Genomic DNA, 27171 nt, shown 5'->3' with positions numbered 1-27171 from the left:
TCAACCATATAAATATTTAATGGATTACGTGGTGCAATAAAAACAAGTTAGATTATAAAAGCATCAGTCACAGGAAAAAAACAGAAGTTACAGTAGTTTTTGTGCAAATGCAATTCAGTTTTGCTCACTTTCTGTGAACACCCTCAAAACAAAATGTGGAAGTCAGTTTGGCACTTTTTGAAGTTTTTGTCCTTTTACTTTGGACGGCCTGTAGATAGGGGACAAGAAATGAGCCCTTTGCTTTTCTTTTTTTCCCAGATCTAATTCTGCCATCACGACATCAAACACCTCCCAACTTGAATCGTCAGTTACTTGACACGAATAACAACATCCTTTTTTTGTACACGACTGTGCGGCCGGCCGGTTACAGACAGAAGATATTAACCACAATTTCACCCCCATCTTCTTCTATAACACTCGGGTTTTATAGGGCAAGTATGCAATCTCAGGTATGGAAATAATAAGTAACACCTGAGCAAATTCCTCTCGCCGTCTGTGAGCGACTGTGGGGGTGAAGAGCCTGTGATTCCCTTTTAACCTCGATGGGACAGAACAGCCCAAACAATTAGTATCAACAGTCCCCTGAGGCCTGAGAAATATTTGGACGGTTAAAAATCCATTTCCAATAAGCACAAAAACACCTTAAAAACATCCACTTCTTCAAGAAGTGCATAAATTCCACACAGTTGGCCCTTTTGAACACTGGAGCCAATCTTCAAAACTAGAAAAGAACAAAACCCCCTCTCGCGCTGCGTCGTCACATTGCAGTACAAGAAACGCCACATTTGCCACCTTTATATAAAACCAATTAAACACCAAACTTTGTTTTTGTCCTATAACTTCAGCTACAAAAATGGCTAGCCTCCACGTACAGGATGAAGACACCAGGGTGCTCAGTTTGCCAGAGAGCTGCGTAGCGGTCACACTGAGATGCTTGTGGAGGGCTCTTTGGGCCCCCCATGTGCAATAAGTAGGGGTCGCCCAACAAACTCAATCCTCTTTTTGTTTTGTCCGTACTCTGATACAAAACGTCAAGGTTTTGTATACCAACTAGGGCTGGGCATGACGAAAAACAGTTTTATTTCCCATTACTTTTAGATATTGTTATTGATTTTAAAAGGAACATTGACAAAAAAATGCTGCTTAGCATTAAAGGAACAGTGTGTAGGATCTGGCGGTATCTAGCAGTGGGTGGCAGATTGCAACCAACTGAAGCTTCTCCCGTGTGCCAAGCGTGTAGGACAACTATGGTGGCCGATACAAAAACGCGAATGGCCCTCTCTAGAGCCAGTTGTTGTAAGAGTAGTGTAGGTCATTTGGAGCAGAGCCATTGCGTAGAGTGTGTATGTACGAGGGAAGTGAGTGGTGAAGCGAGAGAGAGAGCGGCGGCAACAGAAGTGAGTAACGACATCCACTCCGGCCCAAAACAGTGTTTGGTTTGTCCGTTCTGGGCTACTGTAGAAACATGGCGGGACCGGCTCCTTATGAAGATATAAACGGCTCATTCTAAGCTAACGAAAACACAACTATTTATTTTATATTACAATTCTGCCAATAGATCCCCCTAAATGTTTCTTTAAACATTGTTCCTTTAAATAATAGTAAATACATTTTAAAGGTGCAGGATTTGGCGGCATCTAGTGGTGAGGTTGATAATTGCAACCAACTGAAACTTCTCCCATTTGCCAAGTGTGCAGGAGAACTATGGTGGCCGACGTGAAAACAAGAAAATGCAAAAGGCCCTATCCAGCCAGTGTTTGGTTTGTCCGTTCTGGGCTACTGTAGAAACATGGTGGCCGGCTCCGTGAAGAGTACCCGCTCCCTATGTAGATATAAACGTCTCATTCTAAGGTAATGAAAACACGTTTCTGAAGAAAACATTAATATTATATTCCATTTCTGCCAATAGATCCCCCTAAATGCAACACACTGTTCCTTTAAGCATCCAAACTGTACTCGCTGTGGTACCCAGCCCGTATTCCAACATCTTTTTGGTTAGTTTACCTGAACACCTGAATCTCCCCGAGCCCTCCGGCGGCCTCCCCCTGTGTGACCTCACCTACTTTACCCTCTGACTTTAGTAAAAACACATTGCTTTTAAAGAACGACTCTATGGATTCCTTTCACCAACGCTGTTGAAGGACGGATCCTCGCCTGACAACACCGCCTCCCCCCTGTGACAGGGAAGAGGGATGGAGCTCTGAACGCAGCTTTAATCTCTGCTTTTCTTAGCCGTAGCCAAGGCACTGCTGGATCAGAGAAACCTGACATCTCACAACCGATCAGATTCTCTTTCACTTTTTTTTTTTTTTGTTTCTACAAAAAAAAAAATTGCATCTGCTTTTGCTTTTTTTGTAGCTTGTGCGAGGAGACATTTTGCTTGCATCTAGAATGCTCAATTCAGTCTTACAAAAATACTATTTGTCGTTTTCGAGGTAATTCAAATTCTTAGCAGTAAAATAAATGTGATTATTTTCTCTTTGTTGTACCAGTTTGGTGAAAGGCAATTCTGTCTAGAATATATGCGGCATCATACTCACATGACATCTCAACACATGCAAAATAGTGTAGACGTACTCGTAGTCGTGTATATGCGTTAGTGGTAAATTTGATTTAAATATCACAAACATCTTACATAACCCTCAGCTCTTTAAGGACTACCTTTTTTTGATCTCTTGGCCAATTATAGTTTCACTTTCTGTCTGCTCTTTGACATGTGGAGCAGGTTTCAAAGTTGTGGAACCTTCAGTCTCCCATACATCAGCTTCTCACAACTATTTCACTGTCAATCAAGGTAACTCTCTGCAGTATTACATAACTACAGAATGACAGCAACTCTTCCTAAAACCGACTGCTTTGAGAGTGCATCCCTGAAACGTTAAACAAGAGGATCCAGCTTAAACAACACTTATTTGTCAGCAAAGGATTTATGTTCCATATTATTGTGCTCCACTTTTTTTCTTAAAAAGCACAGTAATCTGTTTGCTTTACGTTGTTATTTGTAAGCAGAGGTAAAGCTTTTTTTTTCATCTCATTTTGCAACAAAACCCTTCGCTCGTTGTTAAGACCCTTTACGGTGTTATGTGAGCTACAAGCACTCAAAGCAGCAGACCACAGAACACAAGCTGTGAGAGACTAGGAATTTAGCAGCTCATTTGTTTCCTCGGCTTTGTCCTTAAAGAGCTATTTGAGGGTACTGTAAGTACAATATATAAAAAACACAAGGTACAATTGCACTTCTTTTATAGAGTAAGAGAGAAGGAGTGTAAGAGAGGAGTTAATGGAATGGAGTAACTTGGGGTGAGCTCCTCCTCTCCATGTGAAACCCCTCTTTTGCTGGCTGGAACATGCCAGGGTAAATACATGTTAGAGGCATACTTCATTGCTATGTGCTATTCTATTCTTCTTCTAAAAAGACAGTGGCACATCTAGCATAAGGTGGTATGGCTCGTTCAGATCAAAGTACTGAGAGGACGGATGGGGCCAGCAGTGTCGGGCTGAGTTGAGATTCAGGATTATTTGAATCTGCAGATTCTCACGGGTCATCTGGGGGGGAAATAACTCACTAATGATGTTATCACTCTTTCTTTTGTCTGCCAGCTGAAAACTAAATTACTGATTCTTTTTACTGGCTGTTGACAGCGCTGACAGACAGACATGTAAAAACATGACAGCCAGCGTTGTGAGTGGCAACCCAAAATACACTAAGGTCACCACTGATCTAAAAATACCTCGGATAAGAACCTAATAGCGAGCATTTCCCCCCCTCTGCTAAGGAATTAGATTATATTCTCTTAGCAAAAACACCCTTCCTCTCTTATCTGACATCTCAGAAGAATCTACTCATTAGTGAATACAGGCCATTTCTTTTGGTACAAATGCAATATATAGTACCAATTTAGTAGCAGCAGTATGTGCACACTTCTATGTGCACTTAAATGTTCCGTATCAATTCACAACAAGACAAACTTGGCGCCACTTGACCCAAAGATTGTTAATTAGTCTGCATGTTACACTGCTGACCCCATAGTGAGTGAAAGCCATCAAATCTCCACAGATTGTAGCAGGGTTCCTACACATTTTCAACTTCTAAATTCCACTTTGAAATGCTTGTTTGGTTAGATATCACAATTAATAATTTAAGTGGGTCTCATAGGACCCAAATATGCTGCTGCACAAATGACAACAACGCAGGTTTTCCACAGAAGTTACTGACAGCTAGTGTAGGAACCCTGATAAGAGGAAGACATGCATAGAACATTAGTGTGACACACGAACGCAGAGCAAACAGTAGCGTAACTACTCATTTAAACAGGGCGTGAAGTCTGATTCTCTGCGACATCACACCGCTGATACAAAGCCTTACACCTTTCACTAAAGGCTCTACTCATGTTTACCCAAACCTAACCAAACCTAGGTTTTCCCAGATTATTTTCCCCTTGTCCTACCCAAAACAAAACGTGGGAATGTTTTAACAAATGAACATTTTGACTAAAATGATGAAATGCGTGATCCACACCTGGCTGCAGTGAGGCTTAGCTTAACTTTATGTCGACCTGGTTTCTCACTGTTAACTAGCAGCATTATAAAAAAAACAGAATGAGAAATTTCTGTTGGGTGTCAATGTGTTTCTTGACGGCCTCGGCCTGTTTTATAAATACGACACTTTCCTGCAAGGACTGAAGTCTGCTTTATTGCACTTTCATTAGATTCACTTTAGGAGTCTTAAAATAAAGCACTGGGATGGCGTTTAGCTATGTGATTAATGGCATCATTCATCAGTTGTCTGCAGCCAGCAGCCTGTCCAATGTTTACAGCTCAATGGCCAAACGCTCCCTCTGCTGCAGCGTGGCACGCAGACAAGATAACAGGTGGGCCACGGATTGGGTGACAACAGAGGAGGAGCGATTCTTGAGAAACCCCACCAGGGAGCCCACCAGAATCACACGGCTATCCATGCCTGTCCAGAAATAGAGGCATTAATTTGCCAACTGTGATAAACAGAAACGCACAAGCGGTAGGAGTGTGCGGTCGGAAATTCCCTTCGATTGTGAAAGTCTCATAGCTCGCAGGCTTAGTGGCGTAATCGCATCGGTTTAAAGATGGAGTCTTGTGTTGCGTTATGTTTCAGATTCGTCTGTGAGCAACTCTCCTCTCTTGACAAACATGTCTTAATTTGAATTAACACAAGGGACCACATCAATTTCTCACTTTCATTTGATTAATATGATGCCTGACTGACACGCCACAGTGCTAAGTGTACAGTTGGTGGTGTTGCAGTGGGGAGTAAGGCAAACAGCCATGCCATAACTGGTTTTGATGGGTGATGTCATTGTTTAAAAGCTCGTCTGCACTCAACCGGTTCATGCCACCAAATTAGGAAACAAAGTGACATAGTACGTAGATAATGGACGGACTTCTAGCAGCAGCGTCCGCAGATGCATGTGGTGCGAGCACACATTGACCATTCTAGTGGAGTGTTCGGTACATAAGCCCTGTGCCCTCCCTGTCCCTCCCCACTGTGGTTCCCTTAGAGTTAAATAAGACAGATGGAGGCAGCGGACATACAGACAGATTCTATCACGGATCAAACAGGTCGGGCTGCCCCTGCAGCTCCAGCTGACGGTTGAATAGCTCGACCTCTTTGTTGGCCTCGGAGAGGTAGTCTTTGATAAACTCCTCCATGTCTGCGGTAACAGCGATGTAAGGGAAACAGCAGCACAATCACTAAAAACAACAGTAAATGTAGATGCAAGCAGACCTGCACAATTATTCATGATCACTGCTCTCTTTAGGGCAAAAAATATAAACATTTATACAAATTTTCTATGACTTATCAAACACAGAGCTTGATTTTTATTACCTAAACTGACTCACATCGACTGCCATGCAATGGATGTATAATAAGAACTGGATACCGGACCTCGAGATGCAAGGTGCCTATTCATTCCAATGAGATTTGCTCGCCTGGCGCATACGGCAAAGAAATTATATAGTCTCCAGGTTTACTTCCGGGTATGCAGCCCACTGAATATGTGCAGTAGTGTTTCTCCCGATGTTTTACAAGTTGTACAAATATAAAATCTCTATGGATCAAAAAGTCATAATAGAAAGAGTCATAATTGCCCTTGTTTGAGGTTCCAGGTGTCCTGTCAACAGTTATACAGACGTGTCTTTTACAAAGGTGGACTATGGGGAAATTCCAGGGGGACTTTTCACTGCAATACCCGAGTGGCCACTGGATAAAATTGGAAGCAAGGCTGAGTAGCGGCATCGTTTCCAGGTCTTATTATACATCCAAGCTGTATGCACACCAGGTATGTTTTTGTTAAACAGCTGACTTAAGTGTACCATTTCTTTTTTTTCCTAGCCTTTGAAATATGACAAATCACCAGTACTCCAAGCCTGAGTGACAAATTAGATGTAGTTGAGGTTCTACAATAGACAGTAAACACGATGAAAAGGATACAGGGATGGAAGTTAATTTTTTCTCCAAAGATGTCAACATATTGATAGCCGTTGTAGAAGAAGCCTTGTGGTAGGGGGTCCAGGTGCCTGGTCACCTAAACAAAAACATAGAATATCAAGTTCAGTCAAAAGGTGTTTCTGAGGACTCCCTGAGAGGAACGGCCCACTGGGGAGCACCCCCGAGGACTACATACATTCAAGGGCTTCTTTTCTCTTTGCATTCACACTGCCAATGGGAACGCTGAAGTGGCGTAAGCTGGGCGACGGTTGGTGTAGCAACGCTTTGATGAGTCAAAATCACGTTGTACTTCCCTCGTCGCATATACAGTATGCTCAGTAAAGCCTGGAATTCACTGTCGGTCCATTTGTCCGTGTTTTCTTCCTTTGTTTTTTGTTACGAGCTGTTGTTTATGTTTTGAGCTGTCTGTTGTTTACATGGCTAACTTGGTTATTAAAAATGGCGGTTGCTGCATTGGCTCAAGTGTTTAACCAATCAATGTACACTTATGTCTGCACCATAGATCTGTGTCACTCACAGTTCCTCTTGTGCTGGGAGAGTACCTACTCTGGGAGCTAAAAAAGTCAAAACGGTGTCCTAAGAACTACGATTGTTCCTGGTTCTGGACAAACTAAAAAGGGAGGTTATTAGAACTATGCGAAAAGGCCTAAGGTTATTGACCGAAAACGCCCACATCAATAGCAGGCCGACCCAGCCCGAGCTCTCTTAGAAGACAAGGAAAATCTCCAAAAAAAACAAACACACAAAGAGCATGTCTAGTGAGGCTTGTATCCAACATCAAAGATTTCATACTCTTTTCGCTCTTGCCGTGGCATTTATTGACAATAAACTTAAAGGTAGCCTGTGGAATTTTCTTGTAAACAAACACAGATATGTTTACATCCATTGTTGTGTCACAAAGCATACTGTATATCCATGTATCTCGGGGGTCTAACAAATGTGTTGCATTTCATTCCACATGTTTGCAAAGCAAGGTTTGATGGAATATTTTGAAACCTGCATTATTAACATCCAGGTTTACATCAACTAGAAATGTTCTTCTCCATCTTTTGCTGGCACACTGCTGAATGCCTGACAGCCACCAAGCATGAAACCAGCAGCAGGGAAGTGCCTGTCATTGCGTGCATGCTAGTAATTCAATATAGGTACACAACAAGCAGGTGTGAGCTCATAAAAACATTGCTCCAGGTCGACAAAATTCCATAGATTAGCTTTAATGCCCTTCTGTCCACACAAAATAACACCACTGGTGGATATAAAAATATATTATACTGTAAATCATTATAAATATAAACACACTCACATGTATGCTCTTGATTTGTTGTGGTGAAAGCGAATTTTTTGTCATCTTGGGCTTCTTTGTCTGCCTCTGTAAACACCAAACAGAAACAACAGCCTTAATTTCTCTACGTATACAGTATTTAATCCATGATAATAATAGATCTCTACATGAGTCTCAGGCTATTTAAATGTCTACCTGCTTGGCACACAGTCTGAGCCAGTCCTTCAGGCCATCCTCTGTGAGGCCAACACCATCAAAGACCAGGAAGCAGGGCGTGCTGGTCTCTTTGGGGCCCGGGGTCAGAGGGTCAGTGCTCTGGTCCGGGACAATGCTCAGGCTGCCGCTCGCTGTGTTGTAGCTCACCTCCATCAGTCGGTCTGAGTCTGGAGGTTCCAGAGATGAAGGAGCTCACATCAGAGTCGCACATACAGTTCGCACCTTGTGTAACACCTGCTACAGCAGCTTCATATGGTTACAGCATGCTGTTGGTGGGGTGTTAATGCTTTAACATCTATACAGCCTCTCTGTTCCCAAAATGACTCACAGAACTCACGTGTGTGGTAAAAGAAAACAAGATAAAACATGTCAAATATGTCCTAACTCAATGTAAAATATGTATATGCAACAGCTAAATACAAAAAATTAAATAAAGTACAATAACTAAATATAAAGTGATGTAAATGATTTACTAGCCTAAAGACAGTGACTGAGATACACACTTGACACCAAGGGAATGTGAGTATTAGGATAAGGATGGTTCAGTTCAGTCTCCACATTCGTTCCATACTACTGCATCTTCCCAGCTCTCTACAAATATCTGCACATTCTCTGCACGTCATCTCCTCACAGGCACCTGCACTCTCTCCTCATGCAACAACTCTACACAGGTCTTCAAATGGAAAAAAAGAGTGAGAAAACTACGTGGAGGAAACCAAACCAGTGGACTATGAGCTGAATTCTAAACACCAGACACCAGAGCAACAACCGAGCAGTATTCCTACCGTCAGGAGCTTCTTGGCCGCCTTGAGGGCAACCTTTTCTCTAATAATTCCCAAAAACTGGGAAATGCAAATGCAGGTCAAATATTTACCAAGGAAATACGTCACATTTGTTTAGTAATGCTTAACAAAAGCAAGTTCTCTGGAATTAAAAAATCTGATCTGAAAGTTTCAAACCTTAGCAAAAGTGGCAATGTATTTTTTTAAAGATAAAAAATAAAATGAAAGTATGTTATTCCTACCAGAAAATCTGACTTTTCCCCAAACATTGTACACATTTCCTCGGAAGGGGCTTGGCCTTAGTGATGACTTGAATGCTAAAGAGAAATGATGAGAGGTTTAGCAGTTAGTACTGTGAAATAAATTAACAATATTCATTTAAATGATCAGTTTCCTGATCATTTAAATGATCAGCAAAATTGGCAGTAAGATGTCATAAGTGTTTGGGAATACAGATTGTTTCACAGCAACAGCAGACAATTACTGTTGAGACCTCAGTTGTTTCCATATTTGGAGGGAAAAGGCGGCTTATGTAATCGTCTGCCAGCTCATATCTGGAACCTCAGTCACGTGTTAAGAGTCAAAAAAAAGGGGGGAGAATTCCTTTCCGTCTCACCTTTACAGCGGGTGACAAATAGAGGCCTCTCTAGGGGCCGGCTGAAAGCCACGCGCTGCTGGGTGAGGACCAGAGACCCAGAACCGGAGAAGAAGCGCCCTTTGCACCTGAAACACGGAACACATTGCACATTACACAAATGGTGAGAAAGTTAAGTCTAGAGAGCAAGCCAAATGTTTGTGCTACATTTTGTCTTTGGCTGGAAAGTTGTTTACTCTACCAGCTGCCCACAGGAAAGAGGCCAGTGTTTGTGACTGTGGAAGTGAATGAGAAATCTGTAAATGTAGATACTCTCATCAGCAGGTGAAAAAAAATATTCTTGTCTTGGTTGGATGTGTAAGAAGCACCTCAAAACACACTCTCATACACACAAAATACAGCTGGAAGACGGGTAAATCAAAAGGGGCCGCACTCTGGCCAGATATGCAGTGTTATGATCTGAGGGGAGGATTTAGCAGAGGTTCATATTAGGCTGACAACTGAGGCATGAAGGCTGAATGGATCTGGTCCAAAGGGAAGGAGACCCCCTCTGTGTACATGGCAACTGCATGGCCAACTGCTTGTTACTGTGCTGCCAGGAGGCAGCTGGTGATAGAACACAAGATGCCCTGAGGGGCTTTACAGCAATCAGCGGCCGATGCCCCCACCGCTGCAGCCGAGTGGCAATTAAACTGCAGGGAGGGAGGCGAGGCAGGAGGACCGAGGAACGCTGAGGCAGGAATCAACGCCGATCTGTCGCTCAGCGGCCAAAAGGTTGAGTGTGGACACATGGGGGGGACACACGGGGGTCACAACCAGTAGAGTGGAACATAGGGTGAGGGTCTTACCATCCGGGGTAGAGGACATAACGTGCTCTCAGCATCTGTGGCTCATAGAAGCTGCTTTCAGAAAATATCAGATTCACATCTTCATTCCTAATTGATAAAAAAAACAATACAGAATGAATACGCAACACTTGACTTGTCAAATATGACATGAAAAAACAACAAATAACTACTTGTCCTTTATCCATAATGGGCTTTTAATTACTAAAACGACACCTTCTTTAAGTACAGAATGCATTGAGAAATGTTCATTACACATTACTGTTCTAACTGAGCAGTGCTCTGACCCAGCAGAGACTCAAAAAAAGGAATAAAATGTAGCCCAGAGTGAATATTTTAAGCACAGATAAAAGCAGTTAAATGACTGTTTGCGGCATTGATCACAATTCTGTGGGCGCCTACCTGGTGACAGCTCCTCTCTCTGCCAGTATGAAGGCTGCGGTGGGGTTGGCAGAGCGTACCAACTGCTGAACATGCTGCATGAGAGGGTGCTTCTGCTCTGCTGTCAGCCCGGTGAACACCACTGTACTCACAATACCTGACATACGACGAGGCGCAAAAAAGGGGAATATGAATTCAGGGAGAAAACTGGCTCACTTTCCTGAAAATACAAAGTCACATCTGTGTAGCCACTGCAGAAATATTTCCCACTAGGTTTGATTTATTGGCATTGCTGCTGCTGTGTTGTGCTTGCAGGCTGTATTTTTTAGGGAAATTGACATTTTGATTCCTTCAAAACAATTGGTAAGATATAAAAGGCGTGATAAATAATTCTGTGACAGCCAGGCTTTCTCCCTGCTGCCCAAATTGGGATTTTTTTCTGGTTCCAGCCAAAAAAGATGGCATGGTAACCCCAAATAAAATCTTCAATATGTCACTTCAGAATACAAGATGGGATGTGAACCGTGTGCTCTCAAACGTGAAGTGATGGTTGGAGCAAAGGGTCCTGAACCCTTTAGGTTTTTATATTACAAGATCTCAGTTAGACTTTATCTTAAACCTTTAAGAACAATAGTGGTAGAGAATAACTGTGTGCTGGGTGATGTTTTGACCACCATCACTGTGAGATCAATATGGCAAACACAACCTCCAAATGTTAATTCATTTCAAGGTGTACTAAGATCGTCAATGCTCCATAGACCTCCATATTTGCATAACATGTTGACAATAAGTAGTCAAATATGCAACATATTTCACAAGTAAAAAAAAATAACAATAAAGCACTGTTGCACATGTTAATATATTACTTCTTCACTGGGTGTTTGTGTTGGATCTGCTACTTGACTCTACTATAGGGATGCACCGATCCGACTTTTTCAGTTCCGATACCGATAGCGATACCTGGGCTTTGGGTGTCGGCCGATGCCGAGTACCGATCCGATACCAGTGTTTAATTGATAAGCTGTATGCCTCACTGTGTGGACGTGACTGGGATCATTCTTTTATGTCTAAGACAACATCAGGCTTGACTTAAACATTGCTTTCTTAACTTTGGAAAACAAAATGTAACAAATAAATACATAAATAATATAAATTTACTGAACTTTTATTTATTAATTAAATAATGAATCGTGCACTGGCAACTTGGTAAAAAATTATTAGGAATTGCAGTTCAACTGTAAACCTTTTTAATGCAGCAACAGATTGGTCAAAAATTAAACAGGAATTAAAATTTCAGTCTATAATGTATATAGTATATAAACATAGAAATGAAATGAATATATCGGCCCAATTGTCACCGATATCCGATGCAGCTATTTGAGTCAGTTTCGGCCTGAAATCCGATCAGGTATCTGTATTGGTGCATCCCAACTCTACTGTGATGTGAGAGTATTATTTTTGTCACACATGTACAACTTCTCCTCTGACTTAGTTTGACAGAAATCATACATTTCTTTGATGGTCATATTGTACAACCTGGCAGCATGGCAGATGTTATGAATGGCTACGCTGTACGGCTTCCAAAAGAGCATTACACTGAAATTAATCAATATCAATGAATATGATGTTTCCTTGGTATTCCATGAAAGAAGTTTATCCTCAATGTATTTTGTTGGGAAAAAGACAGGACTTACCTTGGCTGCACTGCTCCAACAGCTTAGGAAATGCAAACCTGCAGTGAGAGACAAGAGACAGAAGAACTTTAGTTAAATATACAGTATACTTGAGGAGAGGGTGAGATGGTCACTGTTACATTGTGGATAGATTATGTCGAATATAGGGTTTTTGTTCCTGAGTGACACGTTCACATAAAAAAAATTACAAATTTAGTAGTGTGGACACAGAATTTTTTTTTTTTTCCCAATCAGATCGGGCCACTTTCATACTGTATCTGGTCTTAAATCTGACACATATCCCATCACTGTACATGCGACCGCTGTGAGAGCGGTCATGTCGGAATTGATGTGTGTTTTTCCACATCAGTACTTCGCTGTGCAGGTACAGATCACTCACCATACAGTATCTGAGCGGTCCTTTTAAACTTCAAAAGAAGAGGAACAAGTCCTGCCGTGACAGCCTTGTCATGAGGCGTCGACAGAAACTTTGAAAGGTAGCTCTGGACATTCTAAAGTTTTGGAAGAACTGTTCCTCCTTTGAAACCCTCCACATCCTCTCCCGCATCCACACCTCTCTCTCCACAGAACTACCAGCAAGAGCTGCTAAAATATCTATAGCTATGGCTTTTTCGTTCCTTCGTCTTCTCACCCTCATCCTCAACATAATAATAACAAATTGTCATCCGACCTGCGCCGCAAATCATTCGGGCGTTATTGGTTGCATGTGAGGCATTTCAGGTCAGAGATCCGTTCACACTGATGTCAGATATGGGTCACTTTAAATATGAATGTGAACAGTCTAGGCTGAAATATTGGATCTGGGGGGGGGGAATGGGAATTGAGCATAATGTGAACATAGCCTCAGAACTGTATTTTCATGTATTTAATTAAAAGTCCTCTTTATTTGATATCGTTCCACAATATCATCACTAACAATAACTCTACTTAAGACTAATGGATGCTTACCAAAGTTGTGCAGCAATAAACAGGCCAATTCCATGTTATGGCTCTTTACTTGGCTCGCAGTCCGGTTATCAATCGTGAGGCATTTTTCATAAGATGACATCATGACTATGACTGGCAACCGACCAATGTAAAAGCTTTTTGTAATCTCATTTAATCATAACATAATTTATCCTGAGTTTTCAAATCGATCTGTGTTATACACCACTTTGTGAATAACTGTGACTCTGAGCCAAGTCCCCCTCCGACCACCACAGGCCCTCCCCTGCAGGCTCTGCAGGCTGGGGGGATCAGCAATTTGAAAGGCATTTATCTTTCCTGTCCTGATGTAATGAACTGTCTACATTCATCACAAAGAATGGATCATGACTGACTGATGAGCTTCGCCAAGGAGGGGGGGGTGTTGGTCGCACATGTGGACCTGGGGGGATTAGAGGGCTATGTTGAGGGGGTTGACAGGCAGGTCAGGCCTAAGCTGGGCTAACCACACCCAATTAGCGCCATAGTGGGTCCACAGATCTCCACACAATCTATGGCAACAAACAGTGACTGGGGGGGGGCAGCTTGATGAAGATGCCTCACATGGAAAAGTCAGTGCTAACCACATTGCTAACTAAACCTCTTATAACACATTTTTCCACTGCTGAGCCAAGTGGGGCTTGTCAGAGTTTTAAGATGTATTATTAAAGCTCAGCTCACTAGACAATCACCTGATCTAAAGGACTGGGAGAGATCCAGGTAGAACTTTTATCCTGCATATACCAGGGCAACACCTACTGGCTTTTCATCTAAATTTCTGGTGAAGAAAGGCAGCAGCAGTAGTTTTCCGAGCATGTTGTAAAAACTAGACTGACTTCATCTGTATGTAAGTATCACTGGCCAACGCAGCTCGGCGGTGCAGTGGAAAACAGCCTATTACCCGGAGTGGTATGTCATATTGTGTGGAGCAGCTCAGTCAATCTTCGACAGTGAGAAGCTCTGTAAAGCTACATCTAAAGCCTGTAACAAAAGGAGAGTGAGATTAAATGTAGGACTGATCCTCTCTGCAAAAGGGAGGCAGCCTTGACTTTCAATAGCTAAAAGTGTCATGTAACCTCGTCCTGGAAACCTCTAGTGCTTCAACAATTTATCAACATCCGGCGCTGTCTGTCATCATCTGGTCTGTCTGTCTGTCCACATGTTACTTAGAAACATAACTGAGTGAAACCCTCAACTTGAATCTCAGCTTCTGTCACTGCTGTGTTTAAGCTTATTTAGCCTCTTTGACTTTGCAAAATAGGCCAAAATATGACTAAAATACACATTTCTTGCTCGCTGCATGCAGTGCCGCAAACCAAAAATATAAGCAACTAACTAACCGTGCTAGGAACAAATGGAAGCTATTTTTGTTGGAAAATGTATGTTTTTGACGAATGCTAAGCATACGGACAGATGGCAGAATAGCGGATTGAGCTGCAGGAGTGATTTGATGTTTTTTTGTTGTGAAACTGGGTCACCAAATCCATTGTCAATCCTTTACTGTGAATCCTGTTTGACTGCAACTGCCGTCCTCTGTGAAGGAGCAAGCTACAAACTTTTCTGAGTCACGTTCCAAGTCTACAAGTGGTGATGATTGGATAGATTTTTGGTGACGTATTCTTAAGGATGCTGTTAATATAAATGTAACACATACAGCTGCTTCCTAATAAAAGCCTTCCAGTCTTTGGGAATCTGATAAAAACATTGGCACAAAGAAGGAGGCGCCGCTTGAGGGCATTTACTGTGAAGCAGCTGCAGGATTGTGACATTTACTGAAGTGTTGAGTTTGAGAATATAATTAAATTACTCATCTTTTATCAATTAGGTCATATTATCTTATGCTGAAGTTCAAATATTTGATTTTAACGCTAACAAAACAAGTTCTGAACCTTTTCTTCTGCATGTACAATGTGAGACACGTCGACTAGGCTTTTCACACTGCGCTTAGCTCCAGGCTAGGGGAGCTGTTAGTCTGGGGCTAAGAAAGCTTTCACACTGGCACAATCCTGGCACATTCCAAAGTGGGCTAACCACGACTTTAGCCCAGGGCTTGCTAACCCTGCTCCGGAGCAGGGTTAGCAAGCCCTGGGCTAAAGTCGTGGTTAGCCCAGGGCTTGCTCCGGAGCAGGGTTAGCACCGAATATGTGGGGTTATCCCCTGAAAATCGACCAAACCCGGGGCTAAAAGTTGCCAGTGTGAAAGAGGGCTAGAGTAAACACTCCAACTCTAGAATGTTAACAGCAGTCACGTGTTACAATGAACATATAACCCAGGGCTAGCAGAAGTGCACTGTGAACCGTATAGCCCTGGGCTTAGGTTAACCCTGGGTTAATGTGTGTGTGAAAGGGGGTTAAGTTAGCCCAGGGTCAACTCTTAGCACAGGGCTATACATGCAGTGTGAAAAGCCCCCTTGAATAGTACACTGACATCTTTGTTTGATCTTACTGTCATCCATCACGCCATTTTCCAGTCCGTTTTGGTAATCCAAGCAGTCAGGAATGTTGTCTACTTCAGTTAGACATTATGCGGTTTTGTAAAATGGCAAATCAACTCAACTCAGAAACAGGAGTAGCTTGATGTCAGTGGACATGATTTCATCTGATATACATTTCTTTATGGCAGTCAAAGCTTGTTTAGTTTTCTTTCCCTTTAACAGCAGCAGAGTTGAGACCTAATTTACTGCAGAAAGAATATTCACCTGTGCTCCACGCAGGAGGCGAGGGGGTCCACACAGGCAGCGACAGCGCCGATGGTGAAACACGCTTGGACAACTGGGTCAGGGTGGAACAGCACAGCCTGGACCACATCCAGAACATCTGTGTATCTGCCCAAGTAGAAACATTTACAAATTAATAAGCCATCCCACAGAGACAAAGAACAGTAAATTAATTCAGTCTTTTTCTAATTTCTTCAAATACTGTCTGTTCTTGTTCGGTTTAAATACCCCAACATGCTCTAAATACTCATGAGGCACAGATGCTAAGATCTGTTTTATGTAGTGGGATGAAATTGTTAGTATTCAAGACATTGAATGATGAATGTCAGATAACTTGGAATGAAATGCTCCCATTTAGCTCGGCTCTGCTCTACTGGGTCTACTGGAGTCTTGACTTCTCAGTTCCAAGCTGTATCAAGCTAATCGGCGGGTTTTCTTACCCAGGTGAGAGCACCAACAGACGGGGTTTGCCTCCAGGGCCTCTCTGGCTCTCCAGGAAGCTGGACAAATACTGCTGCAGGTGAGAGGCTGAGAAGCGGTCAGGCTTGTACACCACCCACCTAGGGATGAAATTAAAATTTTGAAACAATGTTTTTGTTTGTGTTGTTATTCTTAAGATTATAAATAATAACAGAGCTAAAGATGTAACAACAAAAAAAAAGCAAACCAAAGAAATGTGAAATCTTTCTCACCTTCCATGTTCCTTGTTCAACTGGACCAGGAAGTTGCAGAGTCTCTTCTTATGGCTTCCTGGTAATCCAGTGATGATGGTAACGACAACCTTTTCACACATAAAAAAGACCTCATCAGATTTGACAGAGGGGAAAGGTTTCTTTGAAGGAACCAGAAATGATTTTTCAATATGCTCACCTTGTCTCCCTGACTGTTGACTGGATTCCTCAGCTCTGCAGAGGGGAAGAGCACCCCCAGGTGGTCATACAGAATGGGCTCCTGACCGATGCTACTCAAGGCAAAGTGCTGAAGAAACCTGGCACAGACCAGAATAAAACAATCAGTAAGCAGAAATGAGGTCACAACTGACTGGCACGACTAGATAAAACAAGTATTTTGGGACCCATCATGTATAAGTAAGGCAATGGACAAAAATGAGTGCTACAATTTACAGCTTAGACTTCAGATTTCCTTCCACCAGTCACATCTTTAATTCTTATTACTCGTATTTGCTCCAGTATTTGCAGTATGCATTCATATACAGTTAAAGCAGAACGTTTAGTTTTTATGTGTGCTGGAACAGAGCGCTTAGAAATGAGACTGATAATGCAAAATTGTTTATAAGTACGGAACGGTATGTTTAGTTTGGGTGCAAATGCATAAAGGTACAGTGTGCAATATTTGGCGCCATCTAGTGGTGCGGTTGCAGATTGCAACCAACTGAGTACCCTTCCGCTCAATCCTTTCCAAGACTGAGGTAACGTGAGCTATGTAGATATGAAGGGTTCATTCTAAACTAACAAAAACACAATGATTCTTAGTTTCAGGTGATTATACACTAATGAAAACATAGTTATCAATATTATATTCCATTTCTGCAAATAGATCCCCCGAAATGCTACACACTGTTCCTTTAAAACAGTTGGATGTCTAATTATTCCAGGTGACAGATGTAGGACAGATTTGGGAAGACCGAGAAGCTGAGTTATCCTTGCATGTAAGAAAATGTGTGCACTGTTAATTATTTTGGGCCAGATAACGAAGCTTCATTATCTTATTATACTTTCTCCCAGCAGAAAAGACCTTTGGTAGATGTGGATGGTCTCCAATGATGAATACAGTGTATCAAGAAACACAGGCTTAAAATGCTATTTTGGGAAGCCATACTGATGATCAAGCGATACCTGGCATCAGGTTTTATTACTTGTTTGGTCCAACTGTGAAGTGCTTTACTGAGAGATTTGAGTAGTGTGTACTAACATGTCCTGCTCTGGCAGCTGGGAGTACGAAGTCTTCAGGCTGCCTCTGCGTTTGGCCACTGGTGGCTCCTGACTGTCATGCAGCTTCTGCAGTCTGGTGTGCCTGAGAAACAAAAGTCAATACAGTTGTTAAAAGATTATTTAACAGAGTCATAAACTATATTAACAAACAGTATCATATCCAAATTAATCAAAAACTTCTGCATAGTTGGTTTGATTTGTTTTTAATTGATCTTATTGGAACAAATTAGATCATTAACATTTTCTAAAAGTGTGATATTTCAAGGTCAAAAAAATCGAACTATACTCCATACTCCAAAGATTGTGCAATTAAATCTAGCGTAGAGACAACTGATCTTAAATTGTAAAGGGGATAAAGTTATCTCACATGTTTTTCTGGTTCCAGGTCAGGTGCTTTTGGTCCACCAATTGCAGAGTGAGTCCAGATTCAGAGTTCTGCCACACTGACAAAACCTGAAACCAAGAGAGATAAGGTTCATACAACTGGAGCTGTCTTTAATTAGCATCAAAGGAAGAAGAAAAATCACTCCTAGTGGGAGTTAAATACTTGACAACATGTATTTTTTGAAACTGTATTAATTAATGCTGCTGTAATAACTATGTTTACCACTGTTATAAAGAATTCCTTAGATTATTGTTACACAGGCATGATGTGAGACTGAATCCTATGCATTGTTAGAGGTCACTGGCTACAGGTCTTACCTTGGAATAGAAGGCCCTGTGGCTCTTAGACCTGGGCTGAAGAGCAAAGACCAGACAATGGTCAGCGCTGTGGAGAGGGAACGGAAGGTGGGGGAGCAGGCTGCTCTTATACTCCACAAGCAGAGATGCCACAGCACCGGAGTCCTGGTAATGAGAGGACACAGAAATCATACACAAGTAGGAACCAGGAATTCAACTGCATCTTATAGATGCATCTTATAGAAAAGCAAGTAAAGAACTGTCTTATAAATCATTGATGTACTACAGTATGTAACAACAAAGCAGATCTTGTGTAGAAAAGTATATATGTGATCATATGTGTGTCATAACTGTAAATATTACCGGATCATAGAACTTGATGGTGCTGATGTGATCCTTGGACAGGGTAATGCTTCCGTATTGAGAATGGATAAACAGGAGTCCCTCGGAGAAGAAAATGATTTTTCCTAAGATTAACATTTGAAGAAATATAAAAAAATGATTCAGAATCACAACTCTTTGTCACATAAGGTACGACACTGGCCACAATACAGTATATGGAAAATATATTCACATTTAAACAGAAATGAAATACTGAGAATCAATAAAATAGACTGGCAGATAGGCAGAAATATTAATATTAATGGAGAGTGTCACCTTCTTCGGGTGTGGAGAGCTGGCTGCTGGAGAACACATACGCAGCGTCTGCTACAGTCAGAGCGGTTCCCAAACAAGTGCCTTCCTCTTTCTGTTTAAAACACATACTGTAAGTGATGACGCTCATACAGTACATACATAAACATGTATTCATACACTGCAGTGGATACAGGAAGCTTCTGAACTTACCTTAGCAAGGTGTTGGGCTTGCTCAGATTGCTTGACATCAGATTCCATCTAAAAACAACATGACCATAAGACTTTAGACAACAAACAAACAATGTTGGAAAAAATTAAATTGTGTATTCCTTAAACTAATGATGAAGCAACATGTTTTCTGGATAGAAGACTGAAAATGTGTGATTTGGAAAACTTAAACTGTAAAAAATAATCTAGACTAAGTAACTCAGTCTGTATCCAAACATTGTGTTTATCTCATTAATCTGAAATAGATTTTCAGCCCCACACATACCAGCCAGCAGGCGTATCGAGGCACAGTTGTAGTCATGATGGTGTAGCAGCTGTCTGAGGACACAGTGCCATCTGCAGGAGAGGAAACAGTCTTGTTTAAAATGAAGCACAAACAACAAAGCCAAAGAATGACAAACAGGGAAGATGAATCACGAATTTGATCCTCGGAGCAGGAAATAAGCTATTTTCAGACTAGTGCTGTTGTTTTGCCTCTTTCTGTTAACAGTGACCTGATTTGTCCTGCTTATTATGTAAAATCAAGCTTCCTTTGAGGAATCAATCAGCAATCCATTCTAATTAGACTTAACCTGATCAATATTGTACCTTTCTGTTGAATGTTGATGCTGGACTCCAAGAAGGACTCAGAGAAGACCACAGAGCCCAGGTTGCCCCCGCCCCACTGCAGGTTCGGGATGTCATGGACAGTCATGGAGGCCTTAGATCAAAAGTAGAATTAGTCAAGATGAGAAAAAAATGCTTTTCAGAGGAAAACTGTACAAAATAGAACATGCTTCTCTAACTTACTGTTTTTACTGCATAACGGCTGTCTTCATCAGTCAGAGGAATGATCCTGAAAACAAAAGTAAAACAGGCAATCACATATTTATAAAAAGGTTTTTAAGAAAGCATTGGTTTAGTATATATTTTTCAGATAACACACATGAAATTTTCAAGGAGCTGTGTTAGAAAATACAGATGCTTGTAAAAATGACCAATAAGTGCTAGTTAACACCAACCTTCCTTGCATATTCACTGCTTGAATGCCGAATTCACATTTGGACCTGAGGAGGGAAAACAAAAAAGTCAAAGCCATTCAAACAACAGGTTACATTTCATGCTTGGCTGAAAATCTTGATCAAAATCAATCTGTACCTGAGAGAACTGCGGTACTGGCTCAAATGCATTGAGTCCAAAGCCAATAGAAAGGTGTTCTCTGCTACATCCTTAGCCTGCAATAATAAACATGTCTTAATGAGAAACATGCTGAACGATACAATAAATGTTAAAATAGGTACTCCTCTTTCTTCTTACCTTGGTAGCGCTGGAGGTACAGGAGTAACATTTGATTCCTGACAGGACTGCTTGAACAGCCGCTGAATAAATCTGTGACAAAACTCTGGAAAAAAAAAATTTCATTCACATTCTACATAATTTAACAAATGGCCAACCCATTGCTTACAGGGAAAAACATATTAATTATGAGATCCAAAATGAAATCACTTACAAGACTTCTGTTTTCTTTTGCTCTGTGTTTTGATTTCCTGTGGATGAGTGTAAACAAATTATATACTAACAATACAAATAAGGGCTTCTCATATTACACTTAACTCCAGGTGAGCCAAGCCCGTTCTGGACCCTGCATTTAACTCCATGCAGAGCAACATTTCACACTAGCAATTCTGACAGAGGGTTAGTCAGTACTGCTTTAACCCCTGGGTTAATAAACTATGCTCTGCAGCAGGGTAACCTCTGAAATGTGATGCAAAGGACAATAATGTCAAATATACATTCTAAAACAATAATAATTTTACAAGTTGATCAATATTAAATAAGCAAAGTCATACAGTAAAACCTCACCAAGGTATGGAGTGTGGGTGGTCCCGAAGAAATAGGTCCGAGAGCAGGCTAGAGGTCCTTTGGGAGCCACACACTGCAGGATCTAATGGACAAAAAAGAAATGGGTTTCTTTTGAACGATATAATCATGTTAGCATGTTCCCACTTCACAAATGACACAGACAAAAGTGGTGCGAAATGAGCTAAATCTCATATTTACAGGAGACATAGAAGCAGTAATCACGTTTCCTGAAAAGATGATTTGTCAACATAGCTCTGAAACCAGTTGTACAAAATGACTTCACCAGGTGGTGCAACAGAACAGTTTTCCTCTTCAACTACTTCAGACATTTATAAAACATTAAATACACATAATGGAAAAACTACATCAATGCCATTTGACATGCTGGAGAGTTTTCACAGTGACAGGTCTTCTACTATACTAACCACTTTGGCAGGTGCCAAGCCATTAAGAGGGCTCCTAAAATAATGCATGTTTGCAGTGTTTGCTACATCATATTGTTTTCCATTTCAGGCTCCTCACCATTTGTCTGGCTGCAGAACCCAGAGGTCCTGTGTTGCGGACCTGATGACTCTCTGAGGGAAAGTTGAACGAATAACTCTCCAAATCCTCTAAGGATGAATGCTTCCCAAACAACACAAAGGGCTGCTGACTTGTACTGAAATAAAGAAACATTTGATTAAGCTATAGTAGCATTTCGTTCTACAAATCACAAGACTACAGATGAACATTATTTCAGTATTCAAACATGGTTTAATAAGAAGGATACCTTTTATCTGTGATGTTGCTTGAGATCAGTCCATGAGAGTAATAAGTACGGAATGCCTGTGGATTGATGAGAATACACTTTATGCAATGAAAAATGTAAAAAGGTCAGCACACTGTAGCTCCTTAAGTGCAATTTATTAGCACATCTTCAAGTAGTTTCAAGCAGTGACCTTTTTAGCAGATGCTCTTCTTCATACTTAATTAATATGCACAGAGATGCCGTCTTTAAATATAAACGCTCTAGTCACATGATAATGCCGGTGACCCATATTACACTTTATGCAGACACAAGTACATTGAGCTGACTACTAAGACCAGACACTGAACAATGCCGTTTGAAAATACTCTTTGCATTTGTGGTAAACTACATAACATTTACAACAAATGCACAAGTAGTCATTCAAGCAGACATTGACATGATCTCTTTCCAGTCACTCCACCTATTTTTTTGTAGGAATAGATGGCAATAAACGTACCTCTCCTGCCTGTGCTTCAGATAGCTCTAAGATGGACAGATGGCTCTCAAGATCCATGCTGGAGAAAAAGCCACTCCACTGCTTCTCAAAGTTAATCAAGTCCTAAAATACAACAAACACCACCAAGGTTAGAGTACATATCATACTGAGTGGTCATGTTCACAACTTCACATACTAAAATATAACTATTGATCAGCCACTGTAACTTTTAACTTTCATGATTTCCTTTGATTAATTAATTATTGATCATTCTTTATAACCACAATGGATTTCTGGACATGAAGATGCTGATGAAAAAAAGAAGCTTAGTGTTACCTCTGTGAGTAGATTATCCAGGGACACTGGGTCGAGTCTGTTGTAAACCTGCCACAGCTTCTCACTCATGTCCATTAGCTGGAGAAGCAGATATAAATATAAAAATATAGATATAAGAATATATAAAACAAGCTGAAACAAAAAAGTGCAGTACAACATAGTGATACAAATACATTTTATATGAAATATCTTTCAATTTTGCCAAACATAACAAATATTTTTGTTTTGTTTGATGGTACCTTGTATTTCATGGTAAAAAAGCTCCCTCCACCGATGCCTTCCAGGGCAAATGCTTGAATCAGGGGCCACTTTTCCACCGTAAACATATCAAACCTCTGGATGGGTCCTAAAAGTAACAGTAGAGCAAACAGTTACCTGTGCTGTTGGTGTATTTACTGTCAAGTAGGTGAAACTACATTGTATTCCAGCAGATGTAGTGTCATGTAGTTAGTGTGTTAATACATTCCATTATCTCTTTAACATATGTATATTGAATGAATGAATGTGGAGATTAAAATGTGATGATATGTGTACCTTGTGAGCTGTAAGGTACTCCAATACGGTAGCAGTCCTGCACCATTGTGACAAAACTGGAGATTTTGAATTCCTCTGCTGCCTCCTCATCTTCATACTGTGTATAGATTACAGGGGTCGACAATTTAGAAAACGACTCAATCTCAGGAATAGCAATCACAAACACTGCTACAAAGGGTCATATTTACAATTTTCAGCAATGGCAATCATAACCTGAAGACGTCTAGCCAAATGTGCACACATTGCAACGGTAAAAACTACAACACACTGTCATTGATGATTGCTTTCATTATGCAGCCTGTGTAGACAAGGTGCAACATTTAAGATGACTTGTCTAATAGACAGATTAATAGTCAAGCAAAGGTTAAAATTGCAGCCAGGTGGATAAATCACCATGCCTAATAGTCTTGAGAAAGTTCCTACTCCTAACTTAAGCATACAGGAACAGAAATTAACAGGATAAGAGGGCTTTTTAACCTCTGCCTCGGTCATGCAGTAGAGATGCAGGTTCCTCCAGTGGGACACGTAGGGCAACAGGTAACTGTAGTTCATTGGGTTGCAGTACAGATGAACACAATCCGCCTTGATCAGCAGGATAACATCTGAAAAGCAGGCAAGCAATGCGTCAGAGTAGATAAAAACTAAAGCAGGCATAAAACTATGACTGCAAATGTAGTGAACAACACTTGAGAAACTCACCATCCAGCATTTCATCAGGAAATTCCTCCAGGACATGTTCGAGATTCAGCTGATTTCTTCCATAAAGTTCATAGAACAGGTATTTCGCCAGCTCGGTGCACCCCTCATTATATCGGCTGTCAATTCCTAAAATACATAAAGAATGACATGAATATCTGTTGGCTGTTTTGGAAAGATCATATAAATTGTTTTATTCATCATCTGTTTTGAAAAATGTAAAATATTTCCTCTAGCCTTAGCAGTTGGCAGAGCAGTTAACTAGGCCAGATAAAGATAACGAAGTTTGCAACTTAACATACCAAGAGAGCACAGGATGCCATCAGGAGTGGCATTGCCACCCCCACTGAGCAGAGACTGAACCAGTCGCAGGCGACAGCAACTGGAAAATATCACAATAAAAAGAATATAGTCATGGCTTTGTTAGTTATTAACAGTAATAACAGCAAGTTTGATAAAGATCTCAACACAAGGTCCAACTTGCTTGTTGTTTCCAAAGTTCAACCACATCTCACAGTTTGATAACAACAAACCACCTTGGAAATAGCCAGTAAGGCAAGGCAAGGCAAAGGCAAGGCAGCTTTATTTGTAGAGCACATCTCAGCAACAGGGCAATTCAAAGTGCTTTACATAAACATTCAAGAACATTAAGAGAAAGTGCAAAAGAACATTAAGACATAATTGAAACAGTTATAAAAACATAAAAACATTAAAGATTAGAAAATAAAAACAAGCTAAATATAAAAGCTAGGATAGAAGCTAAAATAGAGTATAACACTCAAGAGTAAAAGTTCTAGTGCAGTATAATATCATTATCTGGTTTAATAAAAGGCAGCATGACCTGAGAGGTCTGGATGGTTCAGAACATAGCAGAAGTTCAGAAATGTATTTTGGCCCTAAACCATTTAGTGCTTTGTAAACCAGCAGGAGCCGCAAAACATTTGAACATTGTGATGAAGGTAACACAGCTTATAGTCTAAGTATATAGTATATGTAGTATACTAGTATAGTATATACAGTGAGGGCCCAAGTGCATATGTACGACGGAGTATTAGGGCCACATTGAGGGGAAAAAATCCAAGATTTCGAGAATAAAGTCATAACTTTACGAGAAAAAAAGTCAGAATATTAAGAGAATAAAGTCATAACTTTACGAGAAAAAAGTTGTAATGTTGCGAGAAAAAAGTCACAACTTTACGAGAAAAAGTCGTAATATTACGAGAATAAAGTCATAACTTTACGAGTAAAACAGAAAATAAAACGTAAAATTACTACTACTATACTACTAATATTATGACTTTATTCTCGAAATCTCAGATTTATTTATTTTTCCTCAATGTGGCCCTAATACTCCGTCGTACCATAGACCTACAACAATGATAAATAAAAATGAAATTGTAAACAAAAAAACTAAAAAAAAATGTATAAATCCACAGGGAGCCACTGGAGAAGAGCTAAAGAGTCGCATGTTGCTCCAGAGCCGCAGGTTGCTGACCCCTGAATTAAGATACCGTTAGCTTTAGGTTGTTGCAATAAAAACATACTTGACTGATGTGGGGGGATTTCTAGGAATGGGCGTTGCACTAATTAATATATAGCATAGTTTAACCAACCAATACTGACAGCTTTAACCTACATTACTTACGTTAGCATTACCGTTAACAGCAACTTAACCGTTAACTAACCGTTAACTGATGTTTGAACGTTAACTAACGGTTACTGATGTTTGAACGTTAACTAACGGTAACTAACGGTTACCAACGGTAACTGATGTTTGAACGTTAACTAACGGTAACTAACGGTTAACGGTTAACTAACGGTAACTGATGTTTAACGTTAACTAACGGTAACTGATGTTTAACCGGTAACTAACGGTTAATGATGTTTGAACGTTAACTAACGGTTAATGATGTTTGAACGTTAACTAACGGTTAATGATGTTTGAACGTTAACTAACGGTAACGGTTAACTAACGGTTAATGATGTTTGAACGTTAACTAACGGTAACGGTTAACTAACGGTTAATGATGTTTGAACGTTAACTAACGGTTAATGATGTTTGAACGGTAACTAACGGTTAATGATGTTTGAACGGTAACTAACGGTTAATGATGTTTGAACGGTAACTAACGGTTAATGATGTTTGAACGGTAACTAACGGTTAATGATGTTTAACGTTAACTAACGGTTAATGATGTTTGAACGGTAACTAACGGTTAATGATGTTTAACGTTAACTAACGGTTAATGATGTTTTAACGTTAACTAACGGTAACGGTTAACTAACGGTTAATGATGTTTGAACGGTAACTAACGGTTAATGATGTTTAACGTTAACTAACGGTTAATGATGTTTGAACGTTAACTAACGGTTAATGATGTTGAACGTTAACTAACGGTAACGGTTAACTAACGGTTAATGATGTTTGAACGTTAACTAACGGTTAATGATGTTTGAACGTTAACTAACGGTTAATGATGTTTGAACGTTAACTAACGGTAACTGATGTTTAACGTTAACTAACAGTTAATGATGTTGAACGTTAACTAACGGTTAATGATGTTTGAACGTTAACTAACGTTAACTAACGGTAACGTTAACTAACGGTTAATGATGTTTGAACGTTAACTAACGGTTAATGATGTTTAACGTTAACTAACGTTAACTAACGGTAACGGTTAACTAACGGTTAATGATGTTTGAACGTTGGTAAATAACGGACCTTGGCTCAATGCTAACGTTAGCCATGTTAGCTTGACAGCTTTCACTAAGGCGTTTTCTGTAAACACTATTGGATATTAACGTTACCTGACAGCGGGGTTGATTCCAGAGAACTTCCCGTTAACTCTCCTCATACCGGCCATGGTATTTAATGTCACGGTTCACACAAATGTACGTTTTAAAACCGAACAACGTTGTTTATTCTTCAGGCCGAATAACTACATCTTCTTCTTCATCACCCTGGAGAATGTCCACACAAGATAGCGTAGCAACGGAGCAAACCATGTCATGTTTAGGGGCGTCAAAACTATCATTATAATACTTAGGGGGAATAGTGACAATATATACCATGAATTATCAT

At 40.5% G+C, this 27171-nt stretch overlaps 1 protein-coding gene across 1 annotated transcript; it reads right to left on the bottom strand.

The window, feature by feature from the left end:
• dnaaf9 (dynein axonemal assembly factor 9) lies at positions 1 to 27079 on the bottom strand. Its single transcript, XM_074660837.1, has 37 exons — positions 26898 to 27079; positions 24392 to 24471; positions 24093 to 24218; positions 23871 to 23995; positions 23394 to 23490; positions 23099 to 23205; positions 22860 to 22937; positions 22545 to 22646; positions 22070 to 22125; positions 21823 to 21958; positions 21301 to 21382; positions 20948 to 20984; positions 20755 to 20839; positions 20596 to 20672; positions 20460 to 20504; positions 20248 to 20293; positions 20047 to 20158; positions 19724 to 19794; positions 19441 to 19488; positions 19252 to 19342; positions 18958 to 19061; positions 18616 to 18759; positions 18281 to 18366; positions 17894 to 17995; positions 16832 to 16949; positions 16654 to 16742; positions 16402 to 16521; positions 15944 to 16069; positions 12283 to 12320; positions 10610 to 10745; positions 10211 to 10297; positions 9384 to 9490; positions 9010 to 9084; positions 7965 to 8152; positions 7791 to 7856; positions 6470 to 6563; positions 1 to 5687 (listed from the first exon to the last, which is right to left on the bottom strand). The coding sequence occupies exons 1-37, from the start codon at positions 26951 to 26953 to the stop codon at positions 5581 to 5583; spliced, it is 3444 nt and encodes a 1147-aa protein (XP_074516938.1). The 5' UTR covers positions 26954 to 27079; the 3' UTR covers positions 1 to 5580.
• Positions 27080 to 27171: the final 92 nt, after the last annotated feature.

Source organism: Sebastes fasciatus, chromosome 15 (genome assembly GCF_043250625.1).
Source record: "Sebastes fasciatus isolate fSebFas1 chromosome 15, fSebFas1.pri, whole genome shotgun sequence".
NCBI lineage: Eukaryota > Metazoa > Chordata > Actinopteri > Perciformes > Sebastidae > Sebastes > Sebastes fasciatus.
This window is presented reverse-complemented; position numbering and strand designations above follow the sequence as displayed.

Coding starts and splice junctions, on each gene's coding strand:
- dnaaf9 (XM_074660837.1), bottom strand. CDS start 26,953: ATGGCCGGTATGAGGAGAGTTAACGGGAAGTTCTCTGGAATCAACCCC. Junction 17,996..18,280: donor ACCTGGAACCAGAAAAACAT/GTGAGATAACTT, acceptor TTTGTTTCTCAG/GCACACCAGACTGCAGAAGC. Junction 16,522..16,653: donor TTGAACAAGGAACATGGAAG/GTGAGAAAGATT, acceptor TTTCATCCCTAG/GTGGGTGGTGTACAAGCCTG.